The following is a 20,858-nucleotide window of genomic DNA, read 5'->3' as shown; positions in this document are numbered from 1 at the left end:
CTCGTAGTGTCAGGGGGAGCTAGGGTAACTACATGGGATTACGGGGAGGGGGCCTGGGTGGAACTGTGGTCAGTGTAGACTCGATGGGCCAAATGGCCTCCTGCACCACAGGGATTCTATAATTCTACAAAAAGGGCTCTGCTGCCACCCGGCCCTTCTATTGCTTCTGCTTTACCAGGCTGCTCGTTCAGCTTTTAAGGGGCAAGAATTTCCTCCCATTCAACAATGGGGAAGACCAAAGCCACAGTGCCTTTAACAGACACAAAGAAAACCTCTGTACTAGTGTGGCGGATTCCAGCAACTGTTGCAAGCTGAACTAGAACGCTCAGGAAGTGGATTGAACCTTCAAGGTCCACAACAAATCCATTGCAGGAGCCTGGAACTCTGAGCCAAAAAAATATTTTGTGCCCCACAGCCACCTGATAAACATTGGTCAACAAAAGGTTCATCTAGCCAGCCTTCAGATATAGAATGGTTTCCAACTATCACTTTTTTTTGAAACAAGTTCAAAACTTTTGGATTAGAACCTTTCACAACAAGAAAAAAAAGGATGTACTTACTCGCTGAGGTAGAATTTTATCGGCCATTTTCTTCTTCTTCGCACTATTCAAATGAAAGAATAAACATGTTACTCCAGCAACCCTTCCAAAATTAGCCGCTCCAAAATGAAGTCTGCTTAATATTCAGGCAGAATGCAATGACTGCTCGACGTTCAAGGCACCATCACGGGTTACCTGGCAGAAAGAGACATTGAACCACTTGCCAAAACAACAAGTTGAGAAACATGACCCCAGCTCCCAGCAACCTCTGCAGATTCATCATAAAACTGATCAAATATCAGCTCAAAAATGAGATCATGCAATTATTGCAAGGAGAAAGCATTTGTGGATTAGGAACTTGATTCTCAATGGATTTTTAAAGCTTTTAAACTGTTATCTACCTAATTGCCTCATCATCTGCCCAAAAGGCACCAATTTTTGCTGCTCCTTTCTTATTGGCAGTTGTGCCCAAAGTCCCCCAGTTCTCGACCTGCCACTCCTCAACCACACAGCAGCTAGCTGGTGCCTGGTCCAAGCGTAGATCAAGGCAATGACTGTCCATAGGTTGTTTGGTGGCACAAGAGCAGTAGTAATGAAAGCAAATCTGACTCCTGCCATTAATTTAACAGGCATACATGTGCACTTTGATAAAGAGTCACTAGATGGTGATCAGGAGATGAGAAATCAGCCCCAAAATACAGCAGTGACATATAATGCTCAAACCTGGCCTCAGCAAACAGTGGTGGTTGGGCTTCTGAATGATAGTTGCTGCCACCACTTTGTCCACACTCAGTGTGGGCAATCCTTTAAAGTGGGTAAACTTGTGGCAACACTGACATCCACAAAACACACTGGAGAATGGACAGCTTGCTCAACGAGCAATTATTTATCCACTTTAATCATTTCTTTTTGATTTGTCACATGTATTGGGATACAGTGAAAGTATTGTTTCTTGCGCGCTGTACAGACAAAGCATACCGTTCATAGAGTACATGGGGAGAAGGAAAGGAGAGGGCGCAGAATGTAGCGTTACAGTCATAGCTAGGGTGTAGAGAAAGATCAACTAATATATGCAGGTTTCTCTGTAGTAACGGACAGCAACAAAAAGCACGATGAAATAATAAAGAGCTGAATGGCTGAGATGAGGTGTGCAGGATCGCAAAACTATGATGGACATCGATTTTATTTGAAAGAGGTCATTGTGCTACTCTCTGGAAGCACTGCATTTGCTGCTAAGACTAGCTAACAGGGTAAAAAAAAATTCAGCAATTATGGGCAATGCTTTGTGAAGAGGTGTTGGGGGGGGGGGGGGGGGGGGTTGGGAATATCACCCTGCTCCTGATCTTTCTCCAGGTACACAAACGGCTGTTGAATGGAGGCAGAATTGCCCTGTACCCAGTACGGCTGTGATGTCCCTCACAGGAGAACAGTGAGCCAACACTTCCTCAACTCACTCAGGCCAGGCATTTGAAGGTTGCCGATCCCTGAATGTGTCTGTTTTACCAGGATGAATATTGATGGAATTTTAATCCATGGATAGTGTGGACAATGCCATTCTCCTTGTCTCGTGACGCTGACCGTTTCAAAGTACCTCATTTTTGGCAATGTTAATCGGCACTGGAATTTCCAGACACTTAACTGAAGAGCTATCGGACCTACTTGTGATTGCGGTTCTGGGCTGCTTGTTGCTGCACTTGTTGAATCTGCTGAGGGGCTGGCCGCTTGCGAGACTGGTCCATCATCGACTGAGGCATGCCTGGTCGCACTGCCGGACTCCCACCATACGAAGGGCCTGGCGGACCCATGGAAGCACCTTGAGATGGCATGCGGCTGCCCGGAGGCATCCCTGGGCGCTAGTGAAATGGAAGAAGAGCAAAATGAGACACGGGAAAGGATTTGGCCTCATCGGGAAGTCAACAAACAACTCCCAGATCACCACACCAACGTTGATTTTTGATGAGAAAATGCTACATGCCATGAGGCTCAATATTCCTCCAGCACACACACATTTGGCAAAACTGAGCCTGGCACCCACCCCTGAACAAAACGACCACACAGTCAGAGGTTTACAGCATGGAACCAGGCCCTTCAGCGCAACATGTCCATGCCACTCTATTTTTAAAGCCCCAATGCTAATCCCAATTGCCTGTGTTGGGCCCATATCTTCGGCTGGTATAGAGGGATAAGGCAGCAGCGAGCTCAGTTTACAAGACACAGCAATCACCAACTTGGTACTAAACCTAAAACAGCTTGCGAGGTAACTTTGCACGTTAATTGATCAAACTCTTCTTGGGGAAATGCGGGGAGGAAAGTGTTGAATGGGGGCCAGGTGCTGCTCAAAATGGGACAACACTAAGAGTCCCCATCAAACTTGTATTTCAGCTGACATTAAAGACCTATTTTGGAAAAGGTGTGGTGGGGAAGCAGATATATATTGGCTATAGACAAGGATGCACCGTGCTATGGTGCAGAATAATTGAGGAGGGGGCAGGAGGTGGTAACAATTGGTCATTTACATTTTCACGCATGCAAATTTACGGGCAAGTTTCATCTGAATTGTAATCCACAGCACAAGGACACGGAACTGACAGCTCAGCAGTACTCCTCCATGCGCACAGCTGGAGATTGCTACAATGCGACCCAACATGTGTGGTAGTGGAGGGGGGGGAGGGAGGGAGGAAGCGGGGGGAAAATAAAGAGGGCAAGCTGACGGAGGCGGGTGGGGGGGGTAAACTTTAGAAAAATAGCCAATAAAAATGAGTTGCATGGGGAAGGAACAAAATGTCATCAGCAGACAATTAAGCCAGTATGCAGGTACCAGCTTGTTGGAGCAAGGCACGGATCAATCCGATTGTCCAGCAGACTGCACAGGAGGCTGCAAACAATTCTGCAGTCAATGCATCAGCTGAGGGCGGGGGGGGGGGGGGGGAAGAAACGCAATCCTTTCCCCTCTTTCGGACAGGAGTCAGTTGACTGAGAAGCCACTGGGACCCAAAATGCTGCATTTCAAGAGAGAGAAAAAAATCTGCCATCACTGTCAGAAATAAAAGGCTGGTTAATTTGAGAGCAGACTCTTACCAAACCGTGTGCAAGAAATTCAAAGAGTTTACTCCTGGTTGCTGACTGCATGCCACGCCGCGTCCCTTTCAAACACCCTTTGTCCGTGTGCGAGACTCTACTTCACTGCACCCTCGTTTAGCAAGCTGATGCTGTCGCTCTTGGGCATCCGACATTTTATTGTGGGGGAAAGATGCGGCCGCCTCAACTTTACAAGAAATCCAGCAAATCAACAGTCAAACTACAGGAGCGACTGACGTGCCAGAAGATGCCGTTATATTGTTCGGTCCAAGGCCCTACGCCGTGTGTTCTAAACACCACAAAGAAATGAATCAATGAAAGACCTTGTAACAGCAGTTGTCACGTCACTTGTGCATGCCTTTCAGCTCTGTACTCCTGCTCTTGCAGGTCGCAGCTAATTAGCATCAAGACTCAAAAGAGAAGAAAGGACCTGCCTGTACTCAGCAAAAACAATTGTCAGGGCGAAGGGCAACGAGGAAAAGCCTTGAACACGGGGCACAATGGCAGCTGAATCAGTGCAATTCAATCCCATTCAATCGGAGGGAGAGTTTCAAATGAAGAATAAAATATTTCAAAACCGTCATCCAGCCGGCAGAACAGCAAAAAGGTATGTGCTCGGGAAATGGCCGATGAACGATACCCAGAACAGCAACTTCCATTCACAGAGTGCCTTTGCCATAGAAAGCTGCTTCACAGAGACAGAGGCAGCCTCAAATCAATGCCATGCCAGATATGGCAGCTTTTGCTCACTTTACTACATATTAGTAAGTTTGCTTGGTGTCAGCCACGGCTCAGTATTGGATCCAGGCTGTGGATTCAAGTCCTGCGCCAAAGACCTGAGCACAGAATCGAGGCTGACAGTGCAGTACTGAGGGAGTGCTGCACTGTCGAAGGTGCCCTCCCTGGGGTGAGACATGAAGCTGGAGTCCCATCTGCTTCCCTAAAGTCAGCATAATCGACCCAATGGCACTCTTCAAAGGGCAGGTGATTCCTCCTCTGAGTCCCCGTCAACTCCCCCCCACTAGGGACAAGTTCCCCCCACCCCACGTGGAACATTCCTTCCCTCCCCACGTGCAATGTTCCTCTCCCCCGCAACGTGCAACATTTCTCCATCCGCACCCCCCCCCATGCACAACTTCCTCCCCTCCCCATTGGACAAGGCCCCACACCCCCCAGACATGTGTCCCCCACCACCCTGACAACACGTTCCCCCCAATGCCCCAGACAACATTCCTCCCTCAGTCAAAGTCACTGAACTAGTACTTGATTGGCTGTAAAAACCCTTTCAGGCATCCCCAAGCTCATGGAGGCAGCTGTTTCCACGCAAGTTCTTTGTTTCAAAAGCAGCGTTTCGGAGTGGGGACAACTTTCTCAAAAGGGGAATGCTTTATGGAAGTCAAAACATGAATAATTATCCCATGGAGTGGAAAATACACAGAAAAAAGCGACTGAATGAGTTCCTTTCGCTCCAGTGACATTGGCATCAAGTCAAGCCAGTCACAAACTAAGATACACAACCTGCATTCGCTATTATTTCAGTGTAAGAGCGTGCCAGAGGAATTCAGTTTCATTCAGGGCTGAACAGTCCAATCTACAGGATACCTACTTTCAATCAACACTGCACGGTCTCCTTTTAGCACCAGTGAAAAGAACAAAGACTGATTGGTCTTCCGTATATGTAACACCGTCCGAGGTAGAGCACCTACGTGGCAGGTTGCTTGGGTTCGATATGAATTTGAGCAGTGAATCCAATGATCGCACAGGCCTCAGTGTGAATGAGAACTGCAATCTACACTGCAGGGAGACAAAGACAATCTAAAAGCTTTGTCTTGACATATTTTTCATCCTCCTTCCTCATTCTAACCTGAAAAGTTGAATTACTCCAATGCCACACCAGGATGACAGGTCTCTCGGTAGAAGTAGCTCCAAGCAGCAAATGACACAATTGGGTGCAAGCCCAGGCCCACAAACCTTTCACAAAGGATTAGCTTCTTGACCCCTTTCCCTTCGCCTTACAGCATTGCATTAACTCATCCACACAGGCAGCCTTCCATTGCAGTTCCAAAGGCACCGAGATTCTGGCCAGTAGATCACGATCAATGAAAGGACAATCTGCCATTTTCATAGAATCCCTACAGTGCAGGAGGCCACCATTCGGCCCATCAAGATTGCACTGACCACAACCCACCCAGGCCCTCTTCCTGTAACCCCACATATTTACCCTGCTAATCCCCTGACATTAATGGGCAATTTAACATGGCCAATCCACCACACCTGCACATCTTTGGAGTGTGGGAGGAAACCTGAGCACCCGAAGGAAACCCACGCAGCCACAGGGAGAACGTGCAGAGTCCACACAGATAGTGACCCAAGCCGGGAATCGAACCTGGGTCCCTGGCACTGCGAGGCAGCAGTGCTAACCACTGTACCACCGTGAAACCCACGCCAACACAGGGAGAACATGCAAACTCCACATAGACAGTGACCCAAGGCTGGAACTGAACCCAGAACCCTGGAGCTGTGAGGCAGCAGTGCTAATCAAGTTGCAAGGAAAGGAAGTAGAGACAGACTTTAATGCATAACTTGCAGAAATTCAGGACAGGGGACTGTCTATTTAAATGGACATTATCTTCTCCTACAGTGCATTCGTTCACACTGAACTGCACTTGCCACTCCATTTACCCAGCTCCTCATGCATTTTTCCTCATAGTTTGATCACTGGTGCCTCGGGCACAGGTTGGCAATTTGAGGAGCATGCACTTGCCCACTCTATCCTTCAGACATCTAACCGCCCATGGTGTCAATCCGTCAGTTCTTAAGCATGTTATCAAACACTCTTTATAAATCCAAATAAAGCAGAATTGCTGCATTCCCCATCTAGAAATGCAGATTCTTCATCTTGAAGCAGTCAGTTAATCAAGCATGACCAGCCTCCTACAAATCTGTTTAGACTATCCGAGGTGAGCCCACCCTTCTCCCAAAATTGTTACCAACATTTTCCCTTATCAGCAGTTTGACATGAACCAGAATTTGGCTTCTGAAGAATCCTGGAATTTGAGTTCATGCTGTTGATTTTCCATTGGCCTCATGGAGTGTCCAGCATTGGTAGAAGGTGACGTATCAGTGTCAAGTCCCATTCACCCTTCGCTCCGAATTCGGAGGAGCTACCGGTGTATTTATGGCTCATGTAAGCCAAGTGATCTTCCCCACCTGAACAATTGTCTCAAGACAGCAGTGTTGCTAAGCACCATGAGAAGGTTGATCTGTTAAAATGCCCGGTGCTATCTCTCGCCATTTCATTCTTTTCCAAAACATTATTTTTAATATACTAGCTCTTTGAACTGATGGGCAAGAATTTTGCAACGTTGATGCATGTGCATTATTTAACCCAACTAGTTGGTTACTTTTTATAGTATTCCTCAACTGGATTTAATTTTTGTATGTGCAATTAGTTTTAGCACATTGAATCCCCGATTTGAGTAATATTTCTTCCAAATTGAATAGACCGACACCATGAGAATTTCATGTCACTTCAAGCAGACAAAAGACCACAGTTGAGATCATTGTTAATTCTTGAGGCTGACTCACTCTCCAGGAGCACACAGCAATAAGATCGAGATTTCAACTTCATAGAATCCATACACTGCAGAAGGAGGCCAATCGGTCCATCAAGTCTGCACTGACAACAACCTCACCCAGGTCCTATACAGGATAGCACGTTGGCAAGTTGTTAGCACTGCTGCCTCTCAGCGCCAGGGACCCAGGTTCAATTCCTGGCTTGGGTCACTGTCTGTGTGGAGGCTGCACATTCTCCCGTGTCTGCGTGGGTTTCCTCCAGGTGCTCTGGTTTTCCCCCACAGTCCGAAAGATGCGCTGGTTAGGGTGTATTGGCCCTGCTAAATTGTCTCTCAGTGTACCCGAACAGAAATGTGGCGACTGGGGGAATTTCACAGTGACTTCATTGCAGTGTTAACGCAAGCCTACTTGTGACTAATAAGTAAATTCTAATTTGATTTGACTTTATCCCCGCAAGGCAATGTATTTACCCTGCTAGTCCCCCAACACTAAAGGGCAATTTTGCACAGCCAGTCAAACTAACCTGCATATCTTTGAACTGTGGGAGGAAACCAGAGCACCCAGAGGAAACCCTTGCAGACACAGGGAGAATGTGCAACTCCACACAGTCAGCAACCCAAGCTGGGAATTGAACCCGGGTCCCTGGCACTATGAAGCAGCATTGCAAACCACTGGTCACCCTTCCAAGGGATTATGTTAACAGGTAAATATTGTTTCATGACCAAATGAGAAATGGGTGCTGAAGAACCTGGCACCCAAACAGTACATGTGAAAATGCAATGAATCGGCAGGGATCATTCGGAAGAATTCGCTTTCAAGGTGACAGCACTCTGTTAAATGCAGAGACTGAAGACACAAGAGCCCACGTCGCAGCAAAAAAGGTTGAGAGGAGGCTGAGGTTTCTGAATTACCAAAGATCATTTCCGCTGATTGAGAGGCCAGCAACAACAATAATTGTCAGAGTGGGAGGAAATACCCTAACACAGCAAGTTGCTAAAACAGAAACCAATGCTTCTTTTAAAGGGACGGTAAAAGCCTTGGGAGAAGACTGCAAAGTTGTGGAGAGAGCTTTGGTTTGTTCCAGCATAGCATAGTGTGCTGTAGTGAGTCAAACAGCCTAGCTCTGTACTATATGTTCCGTCGCCTCTCTTTCCAGGTAAAGCGGTTGGGACATCCCAAAGAGCGCCATTTCCAACAAATTAGTTTTTACAGCCACCGTTATGTACATTTGGCAGCAGATATATACAAAGGTCACACAACCAGCATGAGGGGAAGTGACTGCTCCTCTGGCAGAACCGGTGAAGAGGGGAATTCTGGTCAGAACCCAGGGCTTTGGGGGGTGGGGGGAGGACTTGCAGGTTTCTGACAACTGTCATAAACTGCTGGATATCCAATGAAGTATAGTTACTGTTGCAATGTGGGAAATGCGACAGCCAACTTGCTCACAGCAAGCTCCCACAAACAGCAATGCGACAGTGATCAGATAATCAGTTTTAGCAATGTTGAATAAGAGATCAGAATTGGGCAGGGCACCAGGGAGAACTCCCCCCGCTCTTCAAAGTGGTGCCCTGCGATTACTAATGCCCCTCACCCCTCCCAAAGGGGCAGACAGGGTCTCAGTTTAACACCCCATCCAAAAGATGGAACCTGGTGTACTACTGGAGTGTCAGCCTTGATATGCCCAAGACTGGGAGGGGGATCTGATCTGGGGGCCTTGAGTGTCAGAGAATTCAGCTCGCTCTTGTACAGTGCCAATGAATCTTTACAAATCTACCTGATCAAAAAGACGAGGCTCAAAAACTCCCCCCGAAACAGACGACTGATAACACAACACTCCCTTGGGGCTGCGCTGATGCCATCAGCTGAGATTGTGTGTCTAATTTCCAATGCCGGGCATTGACTTATGAAGATGGCCAACTTTCACAAGAACAAAGCATGCCCGCCACTGACTGGCACAAGGAATCAAAGCTGGAAAAGCATGCAGAAGGGAATTTGGTGAGAGATCATTTCGTTGACCAGATGGACACCACTGTCTAGATGCAGAATCGTACTGTAACCTGTACTGGAGCAGAAGGAGAATGCATTTGGGACTAACCTGCCTCCACCAGCATCCAGAACTGCTACTTTGACAAAGAACAATCACATACGAGCAAAATCGTTAAAAAAAAAGACAATGCTTTCCCATCATAGCGTGCAATTTTATCATTAATACGAATGTCCCAGGGAAAGGATGCGAGCTCAAAAACAGAAACTGTTGGAAAATCTCAGCGGGTTCTGACAGTATCTGTCGGGAGAGAATAGAGCCAATGTTTGGATGAACTTTTGTCACATCTAGCTCTGATGAAGGATCATCCAAACTGGAAAGGTTGGCTCTTTTCTCTAAAGTTTCTGTTCTTGTTTCAGATTCCAGCATCCACAGTATTTTGCTTTTATCAAAGGATTCGGGTTAATTGGGACCACAGCGTGATGACAGTATATAATGAAATGCTGCACACATCAAGCAAATGCAATCCAGTGGCTAAACTCGATACTTCGATAACATCACACTTTTGTAATAAGTAGATCAGCACACATAAGAAGTCACACCAGACTAAACAAATAAAACGCCCCCACTAAAACAAAGCAGAATTAAACTCAGCGTTAGCTATCTAGGAAACACTGAAAAAGGGATGCAGAGCTCTTCAGGGTTAACAGGTGAAATATAGTTATACATTCCACAATTTAAGTGTTTCACGTTGTTCTCCCATTCCCACTATTTTCCAGGGACTGGCATTGAATAAAATATGAACTGGTTTTGGATAGATTTTTGCTTCCAACACACTGCTGTCTCCAGCTCCGAACAGCCATACATTTTCAAAACGTTCTTTGCATGGCATGGTGGTCAGCACTGCTGCCTCACAGCGCCAGGGACCAGGGTTCGATTTCAGCCTCTGTGCGGAGTCTGCGCGTTCTCCCCGTGTCTGCAAGGGTTTCTCCCCACAGTCTGAAAGACGTGCTGGTTAGGGTGTATTGACCATGCTAAATTTCCCCTTAGTGTTAGAAGGGCTAGCAGGATAAATATGTTGGGTAATGAGAAGAGGGCCTGGATGGGATTGTGACTGGTGCAGACTCAATGGGCCGAAGAGCCTCCTTCTGCACTGTAATATTCTATGGTTCACTCTGTTCCTCTCTCTACAGACGCTGCAAACCTGCTGAGTTTATCCAGCATTTTTTGTTTTGATTTCAGATTTTTGCTTTCTGGTTCTCCCCCTCTGGAAGGCAGACTGTTCCTGAGCCATAGCTGGACAGGTACCCACCACTGCCCAGCGATTGCTGGCACGCAATTTCGCCATCGGAGAATCCCAGCCAAATACAATCCACTTCTCAGAAAGTATTCCCTCCACATTGGCTTTCCAGAATTGGGTGACTGGACTGCATTCAGGAATAAGAACCCTGGCCCGTTTTTCACCTCAGCTAGATCAAAGGGCGATGCCATTCAAATCCCACGCCATAAAAAACAAGGATGGAATTCTCGTGCAGTGCTGCACTATCACTTATCAGATGGGCCATTAAACTGTCTGCTGGCATGAAAGCTTCCTTAGCATGACTTTGAATAAGAGCACGGGAATTCTCCCTGGTTCCCTCGGCAATTTAAATCCCTCAATCAACATCACATAAGATCATAGGAAATGGGTGTAGGCCATTTGGCCCCTTGAGTGTGCTCTGTGTTCCAATACTATCATGGCTGATCTTCAGCTCCACTTTCCTGCCTGCTCCCCAGAATTCTTGTGGATCGATAATCTGTCCAACTCAGCATTGAATAATTCAACGTCCAAAGACTACAAGAAATTCCCCCTTATTTCAGTCTTAAATGGGAGATTAATGTTTAAACTGTGTCTCCTGGTTCTAGGTTCCATTCCGCTCCCCCTGCGGCCCCCCCAACTCCGATGGGGATATATCCTCACAGCATCCACCCTATCCAGCCCGTTCAGAACTGGACATATTTCAATAAGATCACCTCTCATTCTTTTGAACTCCAATAGATATAAGCCCGATCTTTCCTCAAAAGACAAACGCTCTTCATTCCAGGAAACCTTCTCCAATTGCAAGTGTATCACACCCCTTGATTAAGGAGACCAAAACTGTACACAGTCCCCACGGCGAAACAGATTGTCTGACCATGGCCATATTGGTGCTTGTGGGATCTTGCTGTGCACAAATTGGCAGCCATGTTTCCTACATGAGAACAATGACCCCACTTTGTTTGCAAAGCATTCTGGACGTTTGAGAGATTTGAGTATAGGGATAGGGATGTTTTGCTGCAATTCTATGGGGCGCTGGTGAGGCCACACCGAGAAAATTGTGCGCAGTTTTGGTGTCCTTGCTATAGAGGGAGTGCAGCAAAGGTTTACCAGGCTGATTCCTGGGATGGCAGCTCTGTCATATGAGGAGAGACTAAATCGGAGGTGGGGATCAAGATATTAAATATGATCAGCCACGATCATAATGAATGTGGAGCAGGCTCCAATGGCCTACTCCTCCTTCTAGTTTCTATGCATGTTTCTACGTTGGGCAGCACTGTGCTTAGCACTGCTGCCTCACAGCGCCAGGGACCTGGGTTCGATTCCCGGCTTGGGTCACTGTGTGTGCAGTTTGCACATTATCCTCGTGTCTGCATGGGTTTCCTCCCACAGTCCAAAGATGCGCGGGTTAGGTTGATTGGCCATGCTAAATTGCTCCTTAGTGTCAGGGGAGCTAGATAGGGTAACTGCATGGGGTTGTGGGGCTAGGGCCTGGGTGGGATTGTTGTTGGTGCAGACTCGATGAGTTGAATGGCACTGTAGGATTCTATGAAAGGTGGCTCTCTAAGTGTGCCCTTTTTTCTTTTGAGGTCTTTTTTCTGCTCTTGCCATGGACATGGGAACATGTTGAGCTGCTGGCATTGATGCTGCCGTCATGTGGTCTCACTCACTGACAGTTCAAGGTCTCCAGTCACAGGGAGTTTCAGGATGGAACAAGAACAGAGGGCAGCAGAGATAATCGAATGCAGCAGGGAGTGGATACCTGAGAGTTCAAGTCCCACTCGAGACCCTGAGCACAAAGATCTGACCCAACGGTGCAGTGTAATAAAACGAGACTGCTGAACTGTTTGTTGAGGGAATCTTCAAAGAGTCTGTCTGCTTTCTCAGATGAGAACGTTGTCCCAGCACTATTTGGAAGAGCAAGGGCCTTTCTGATTACAGCACAGCTTACAGGGAACATTGTTCTCCGGCCTGTCAAAGACGGCAGTCCACATCAATCAATACCATTAAAAACAGATGATGTGCTTGCTAACACGCTGAATAATAAATGTATTTAGCCTTTTTCACAGAATATGAGAATTTGTCCAGATTGATTTAATCTCCTGAAGGCAGGAACGTCGGGATAAGACTCGGAGACTCTCCTCAATGCCTGAGAGCAAAGCTTCAGGAAATCATTCTGATATTATTCAACATTGACCCGTTGCAAGAAGGACTGAACTATTGTGTTCGACATGTGATTCATTCAACTGGATACTTTCCTAGCAACCTTCAATTGAGTTGCTGCCCAAACGTTAATCAAGCACATCGAACCCCAGCACAGAAAGCAACAATTTCTCCAGCATACATGACACACCCTGCACTGGGGTAGCACAGCTGCCTCACAGTGCCAGGGTCCTGAGTTTGATTCCCCGGGGCTTGGGTCACTGTGTGGAATCTGCACATTTTCCCCATATCTGTGTGGGTTTCCTCCGGGTGCTCCCATGCTTCAAAGATGTGCGAGGTAGACGGATGGTCATGCTAAATTAAATTGTCCCTTAGCATCAGGGAGATTAGTTAGGGTAAACGTGTGATGTTACAGGAATAGGGTCTGGGTGGGATTGTGATTGGTGCAGACTCGATGGGCCAAACGGCCTCTTTCTGCACTTTAGGGTTCTATGATTCTACAACGCACATGGCCCACACATGCTGAACAACTGGGAAACACACTGGGGTATCCTGGCCTTTGATCTAACCACAGAAAGCAAACTCCCAGCAAGCGTGCTTCTCTCCATTCAAGGTAGAACGAGGCCATTCACGACCACGTCGTTGTGACTGACCCGAGACGAACTTTCTCCTCCGCCTTCACCCCATTTCCATTGATTTTATTCCATCGCATCATCCTTCTTTTTCACTTCTATTTTTCCATTCCAGCTCTCCTTTCCACCTCCCCACCTTTCAGGGTAACTGCCACATTTCCCAGGCAGTCCTTTAACAGTCTGTACCTCTGTTCAGCCATTCACATTCTGATCACTAAATGGACACTCTTAGTACTTCTCCAGCCTTCTGTATCCTCGTTTACATTCCCTTTGTCCCACTCCATCCCATCCCACCCCACTCCAATAGGATAAATCGCCCCTGATTTGCTTTGCTCTTAGCTCTGACAAAGGGTCATCCAGACTCAAAACGTTCTCTCTCCACAGATGCTGTCAAACTGCTGAGATTTTTCCAGCATTTTCTGTTTTTATTCCTGATCACAAATCTGCTCCGACACCAAGACTGTCAACTTCCACCTATCGACCCCAGCACCTGCCACAACACATCTGCTGCTGACACACTCATCCACGTCTTCGTTGCTGTGACACTCAACTATAACACACTCCAGGCTGCTCCTCCTGTCTTCCAACCTCCACAAACTTACACATCCAACCCAAACGCCAGGTCCCATTCACCCAGCACCCACTGTGCTCAATGCCTCTTCCATTGCAGCATTTTCAAATACTCCTCCTTGTTTTCAAATCCCTCCATAGCCTTGTTCTTTCCTGTCTGGATGTATATCCACGCCTCCATTCCGGCCTCCTGCACAACACTGATTCTCACCACTCCCACCATTAGCAACCATGCTGTCAGATAGCTCAGCCATAAACTCTCTAACTCACGTCCTAAATCTCTCTGGCTGCAACATGTTCCTTCAATCCTACCCGTTCAACCTTGCTTCAATCATCCTTGTGTTTTCACAATACAAAACATCTGAAGGTGGTTGACTACGTTCATAGAATGCCATGTGCAGGTGGTCATTCGGCTCATCAGGTCTGTACCAACAACAATCCCACCCAGGCCCTATCCCCGTAACCCTACACTATGACACTAAGGGGCAATTTAGCACGGCCAATCCACCTAACCTGCACATCTTTGGACTGTGGGACAAAACTGGAGCACCCGGAGGAAACCCACACAGACATGGGGAGAATGTGCAGACTCCACACTTTTGAGGCACTGTATAAATGCAAGTTGTTGCTGCACAGGAGTTGGTGGAGATAGCACAGAAAAGGATAAAAAAAGGGAAGGAATAGCACTTCTGAAACTCCAGACATCACGACCCTGCGTGGGGTCTGTCTTGAAATCACTGTTGTAATGTAGGAAACACAAAAGCCAACTGGGGTACGAAGCAAATTCCCACAAGCAGCAATGAAATAATGGCCAGACAATCTGTTTAGTGAAGGGTTGAACGTTGCCCGGAACAAGCCAGCTCGTTCAAATAGATATGCGCATTTACATCTATGAGAAGATAGTTTAGCTGTCCGTGTGAAAGGTGGCACACTGACTGTGTGGCACTCCCTCAGTACAGCATGGGAGTGCCAGGCCAGATCAAACCTACGGCCTTCCAATTTGGGCAAGAGAGCGCCAAGATGGGTACCACCTCAAAGCATACATCCAAAACAGCCCAGCTCTGTCTCATCGCAATGTTTCGCTTCAGAAAAATGCTGGAAACACTCGGTGCTTTTTTTTTTAAAGTTTAAAGTTTATTTATTAGGCTGACATTAACATTACAATGAAGTTACTGTGGAAATCCCCAAGTCGCCACACTCCTGTTTGGGTACACTAAGGGAGAACTTAGCACAGCCAGCGCACCCTAACCTACACATCTTTGGACTGTGGGAGAAAACCGAGCACCTGGAGGAAACCCACGCAGACACAGGGAGAATGTGCAAACTCCACACAGACAGTGACCCGAGCTGGGAATCAAACCCGGGTCCCTAGTGCTATGAGGCAGCAGTGCTAACCACTGTGCCACCGTGCTGCCCACATGTGGTGAGAAAGGGAATTGACATCTCAGGAAGGCGATTCCATTAATTCTGTCCCTTCACAGATGCTGCCTGACGGCCCGAGTATTTGCAGCAGTTTCTCTTTGTTCTCCAGGTTGCCACTACCCGCAGTATTTTGCTTCTGTTCCTTTGCTTACCTGAGCTGATATCTTCCTTCTCCTCCAGTCAGAACAAAGTGACCCTGACATTTCTTTCAATTGTCTCCGCACCAGCAGCTCTGATCAAAACTGAATTATAGTCCGAGCACACACCTCCTCTTCTCCAGAATCTTCATTCCAGCCCACTCTTACACACTATGCCCATTGCAACTATCTCTGACATACAGTACATAACCAGATTGCCACAGGAAATGTATGATAAAGTTATTTACTGAAGGAAATTCAAGGTTGAAACATCTCTATCATAGAATCCCTACAGTGCAGGAGGCGGCCATTTGGCCCATTGAGTCTGCACTGACAACAATCCCACCCAAGCCCCATCTCTTTATGCATTTACCCTGCTAGTCCCCCTGACATTAAGGGGCAATTTAGCATAGCCAATCAACCTAACCTACACATCTTCGGACACTAAGGGACAATTTAGCATGGCCAATCCACCTAACCTACACATCTTTGGAGTGTAGGAGGAAACCCAGGCAGACACGGGGAGAAGGTACAAACTCCACACAGACAATGACCCAAGCCAGGAATCGAACCCAGGTCCATGGCGCTGTAAGGCAGCAGTGCTACCCACTGTGCCACCCTAAACTCAAAGCATATCATGGCTAATATCTCCTGATAGGCACACAAAATTGACAGAGGAAAGACGTGCCGGCCCATCAAGCCTACCTCACTACCACATAATGGCTGAAGCAGGACTCATGTGTCAGCTATTGGCAACACTCCCACCCAGAGTCAAAAGGTTGTGGGTTCAAGCCCCACTCCAAGACTGTGGCACAATAATCAAGGCTGACACTCCTGATCGTACCGAGGGAATGCTGCAACGGAGAAGCGTGCGTGAGATGTTTAAGCGAGGCCTTGCCAGTCCTCACAGGTAGATGCAGAAGACCCAGTGTTACTATTCTGAAGATAGCACAATTATAGGTGTGGTCACCCTGCAGCTTAAGTGTAGGAGGGGACAGACAGCATGGCTGCCCACCAGTCAGTCAAGAGGCGACAGGCAGGGAGTGCAGGTAGCGCCTCAGTGCATCCAGGTCTCCAACCAGCATTCACGTCAATACCAGCAACATCTTTATAAAGAGGGATGTGATCCTGTGGTCTCAATTTAGGGAGCTGGGTAAAATATTAGCAAGCAGCACTTCAAAAGTAATCTCCAAACATGGCTGCACGGTGGCACAGTGGTTAGCACTGCCGCCTCAAAGCACCAGGGACCCGGGATTCAATTCCCAGCTTGGGTCACTGTCTGTGTGGAGTTTGTACGTTCTCCCCGTGTCCGTGTGGGTTTCCTCCCGCAGTCTGAAAGACGTGCTGGGTTAGGTGTATTGGCCGCACTAAATTCTCCCTCAGTGTGTCCGAACAAGAATGTGGCGACTAGGGAATGTTCACAGTAACTTCATTGCGGTGTTAATGTAAACCTACTTGTGACACTGATAAATAAAGTTTAAAAACTTTAATATCCTCTGTGCCACAATCAATTGACTACAGAGATCCGAGGGCAAGAGCAGATGAAATCGTGGCTGGAGAGATAGAAGGGAGAGCTTTAGATTAGTTTGTCACAAGTAGGCTTACATTAACACAGCAAAGTTACTGTGAAAATCCCCTAGCCGCCACACTCCTGTTTGGGTACACCCATGCACTCATGGTGAAAACATGCAGACTCCACAAAGACAGTGACTTAACACTGGAATTGAACGCAGGTCATAGAATCGTGCAACCCTACAGTGCAGAAGGAGGTCATTCAGCCCATCGAGTCTGCACCAACCACAATCCCACCCAGACTCTATCTCTATAGCCCCATGCACTTATCCTAGCTAGATGCCCTGACACTAAACAGCAATTTAGCATGGCCAATCCACCTAACCAGCACATCTTTGGAATGTGGGAGGAAAACGGAGCACCCAGTTGTCCAACAAGGGGCATACACGCGATGGGTCGTACGAGGGCTGCTCTTGGATGTTGAGAGTTGACTAGTGCCTCACGTCGGTAGTGTACGCTTAAACTGGACCAGACGCTGGGCAACACGACAGCTCAGTGACTATCACTGTTTGCTGTACAGATACATGGATTTGGGCCAGCGTCTGTGGGAGTTTGCACATTCTCCCCACGGTTGCGTGGGTTCTCTCCGGGCGCTCCGGTTTCCTCCCACACCCCAAAGATGTGCTCTTAGGCTGATTGGTGTAACAAATTGGCCCTAAATTAGTCTCCCCTCAATCTGGTTTCCAATGTGGAGTGCCATAAGCGTAGACAAGGGTCATGGGTGGAGAGGGGACTCACAATGTTGAAATGGCGGCGCGGGCCTGTTTTCCGTGCTGTGTTGTTCTTTGAAACCCACACAGATATGGGGAGAATGTGCAAACTCCACGCAGTCACCCAAGGCAGGAATTGAACCCAGGCCCCTGGCGCTGTGAGGTAACATTGCTAACCACATGGCACCATGCCACCCTTCACTCAGTCTGTGCCCAAGAACTGCATCAAGTTCATACCAGTCCATACCTGATCTTTACAGTGAACTCTTTTCACCACCTTTTGGCTTTGACAAATGTTCATCTGGATTTGAAACATCAGCTCTTTTCTCTCCTTACAGACGCTGTCTGATCGATAAGGGGATTAAGGGTTATGGGGAGCAGGCGGGTAAGTGGAATTGATCCACTTCAGATCAGCCATGATCTTACTGAATGGTGGGGCAGGCTCGAGGGGCTAGATGGCCTACTCCTGCCCCTATTTCTTATGTTCTGTCAGACCTGCTGAGATTTTCCAACATTTTCCCTCTTGGCCCCTTTTCACCACTACCTGTCTGGCATGGATTTCAATGACGAACAGAGAAAGTGCTGTGGGCAGGCTGGGTAATATTTGTGGAGAGATCTGAATTAACAGTTTGGTGAGCTTTTATCAGGAGCCCCTTCTCTGTTTCATTCTCCAAAGAACAAAGAAAATTACAGCACAGGAACAGGCCCTTTGGCCCTCCAAGTCTGCACTGACCATGCTGCCTGACTGAACTAAAAACCCCTACCCTTCCGGGGACCATATCCCTCTATTCCCATTCTATTCATGCATTTGTCCAGACACTCCTTAAAATTCACTATGGTACCCCCTTCTGCTACCTCCCCCGGCAGCGAGTTCCAGGCACCCACTATCCTCAGTATAAAAAATCTGCCTCGTACATCTCCTTTAAACCTTGCTCCTTGTACCTTAAGCCTATGCCCCCCCTAGTAATTGACTCTTCCACCCAGGGATAAAGCTTCTGACCATCCAAAGTGTTCAGGACCTACACTGATAAATTCAGAGTTGCTGCAGAGCTGTTGGGTTTCAACATAGCTGGCTGTCTAAAATTTCAAAAATAACAGTCAAATCTGAAATAAAGCTCCAGAAACAAAGGCAAGGGATTACAAAGACATCAGGGAGCACGCAGGGGAAAGCAATGGGAAGATTGTGAGGCAGTGCCGAGTGGCTACAAACTGTCCCAACTGAAGCAACAAAGGAAGCGAGGGTCAGCTCAGCTGTCTGAAGGCCAGGCCAGGCCCGTTATTAGGGACATACAGGACCATGGGGCCTCCCTGGCTATGGGGCCTAGGTAAGAAGTCTCAGGCCAGGCCTCCCCAGCCAGCTCCAAATTCGCCCCCCTCCTTCTAACTCACCGGGTACCCCTGTCCGGGCATGGCCGAGCGGAACATGTTCTGCTGCTGCTGTCCCCCTGCGATCCTGCCCGCGGTCTGTCCCTGGCCAGGCCCAGGAGCCGCCGCCATGGCCGCTGCCGCCGCGCCCGGGCTCATTGTCTGAAACCCTCTCGCCGCCATCTTCCAGCACCGGAAACCCGCAACACTGCTTCCGGTCCGCCAGCCCGCAGCGCCACCCACGGTGCGGGAGGATAAGCTGCAGACACAGCACCACCCACAGTGCGGGAAGATAAACTGCAGACACAGCACCACCCACAGTGCGGAAAGATAAACTGCAGACACAGCACCACCCACAGTGCGGGAAGATAAACTGCAGACACAGCACCACCCACAGTGCGGGAGGATAAACTGCAGTCACAGCACCACCCCAGAGAGCGGGAGGATAAACTGCAGACACAGCATCACCCACAGAGTGGGAGGATAAACTGCAGACACAGCATCACCCACAGAGCGGGAGGATAAACTGCAGACACAGCACCACCCACAGAGCAGGAGGATAAACTGCAGACACAGCACCACCCATAGAGCGGGAGGATAAACTGCAGACACAGCATCACCCACAGAGCGGGAGGATAAACTGCAGACACAGCACCACCCACAGAGCGGGAGGATAAACTGCAGACACAGCACCACCCATAGAGCGGGAGGATAAACTGCAGACACAGCACCACCCACAGAGCGGGAGGATAAACTGCAGACACAGCACCACCCACAGAGCGGGAGGATAAACTGCAGACACAGCACCACCCGTAGAGCGGGAGGATAAACTGCAGGCACAGCACCACCCATAGAGCGGGAGGATAAACTGCAGAAACGGCGCCACCCACAGATCAGGAGGATAAACTGCAGACACAGTGACACCCTCAGAACGGGAGGATAAACTGCAGACACAGCACCACCCATAGAGCGGGAGGATAAACTGCAGACACAGTGACACCCACAGAGCGGGAGGATAAACTGCAGACACAGCATCACCCACAGAGCGGGAGGATAAACTGCAGACACAGCACCACCCACAGAGCGGGAGGATAAACTGCAGACACAGCACCACCCACAGAGCGGGAGGATAAACTGCAGACACAGCACCACCCACAGAGCGGGAGGATAAACTGCAGACACAGCACCACCCACAGAGCGGGAGGATAAACTGCAGACACAGCACCACCCACAGAGCGGGAGGATAAACTGCAGACACAGCACCACCCACAGAGCGGGAGGATAAACTGCAGACACAGTGACACCCAGAGGGCAGAGACCATGAGCAAAGTGATTATGTTTCAAGGAGGTTGAATTCACAGGATTGTAGTGGCAGCTGGGGATATTGTGTACATGCGGATAGATTCTTTGTAACCAAAAACAAGGTAGCTGGTTTGATGTCTGGAACTCTACCACCTCGCTCGCCATGAAATTGGTAGAGGCAAGGCTCTAGCAACGGAAATCATCGATCTTGCCTGAGAGACGCTGTAAAATCCCACTCGATGTGTTTATCAAGTGCTTTTGGGACAGTCTCTAAGAGCAGCACATGTTAGCACCAACTAGATAGAAGGCTATATTGGATCCAGTAATGACAGGATTAATAATCACACAAGTTTAACAATCACAGAAGCTGCGATGAATAAAAGGGCTTCTTATAAAAGTTTCACAGATAAGCACCAAGGTCATTAGTCTGAGAAAATGCATTAAGTAGAATACATGGAGCAAGGGAAATGGAGAGATTTGATTTGATTTGATTTATTATTGTCACATATAT

At 48.1% G+C, this 20,858-nt stretch overlaps 1 protein-coding gene across 1 annotated transcript in view; it reads right to left on the bottom strand.

Annotated features, from left to right (window-relative positions):
- The window catches only part of smarcd1 (SWI/SNF related BAF chromatin remodeling complex subunit D1), a 46,400-nt gene extending 27,171 nt beyond the window's left edge, over positions 1-19,229 (bottom strand). The window contains exons 1-3 of the mRNA XM_080182978.1: positions 19,070-19,229; positions 2,199-2,392; positions 561-603 (exon numbers count right to left, since the gene is read on the bottom strand). Of these exons, the coding sequence (XP_080039104.1) occupies positions 561-603; positions 2,199-2,392; positions 19,070-19,228 (396 nt within the window). The 5' untranslated portion in view covers position 19,229. The remainder of the gene's footprint in view (positions 1-560; positions 604-2,198; positions 2,393-19,069) is intronic.
- Positions 19,230-20,858: the final 1,629 nt, after the last annotated feature.

This window comes from Carcharhinus amblyrhynchos, unplaced genomic scaffold (genome assembly GCF_965287045.1).
Source record: "Carcharhinus amblyrhynchos unplaced genomic scaffold, sCarAmb.v2.hapA chromosome_107, whole genome shotgun sequence".
NCBI classification, from domain to species: Eukaryota; Metazoa; Chordata; class Chondrichthyes; order Carcharhiniformes; family Carcharhinidae; genus Carcharhinus; species Carcharhinus amblyrhynchos.
Note: the sequence above shows the minus strand (reverse complement) of the source record. Positions and strands in the feature narration are given on the sequence as shown.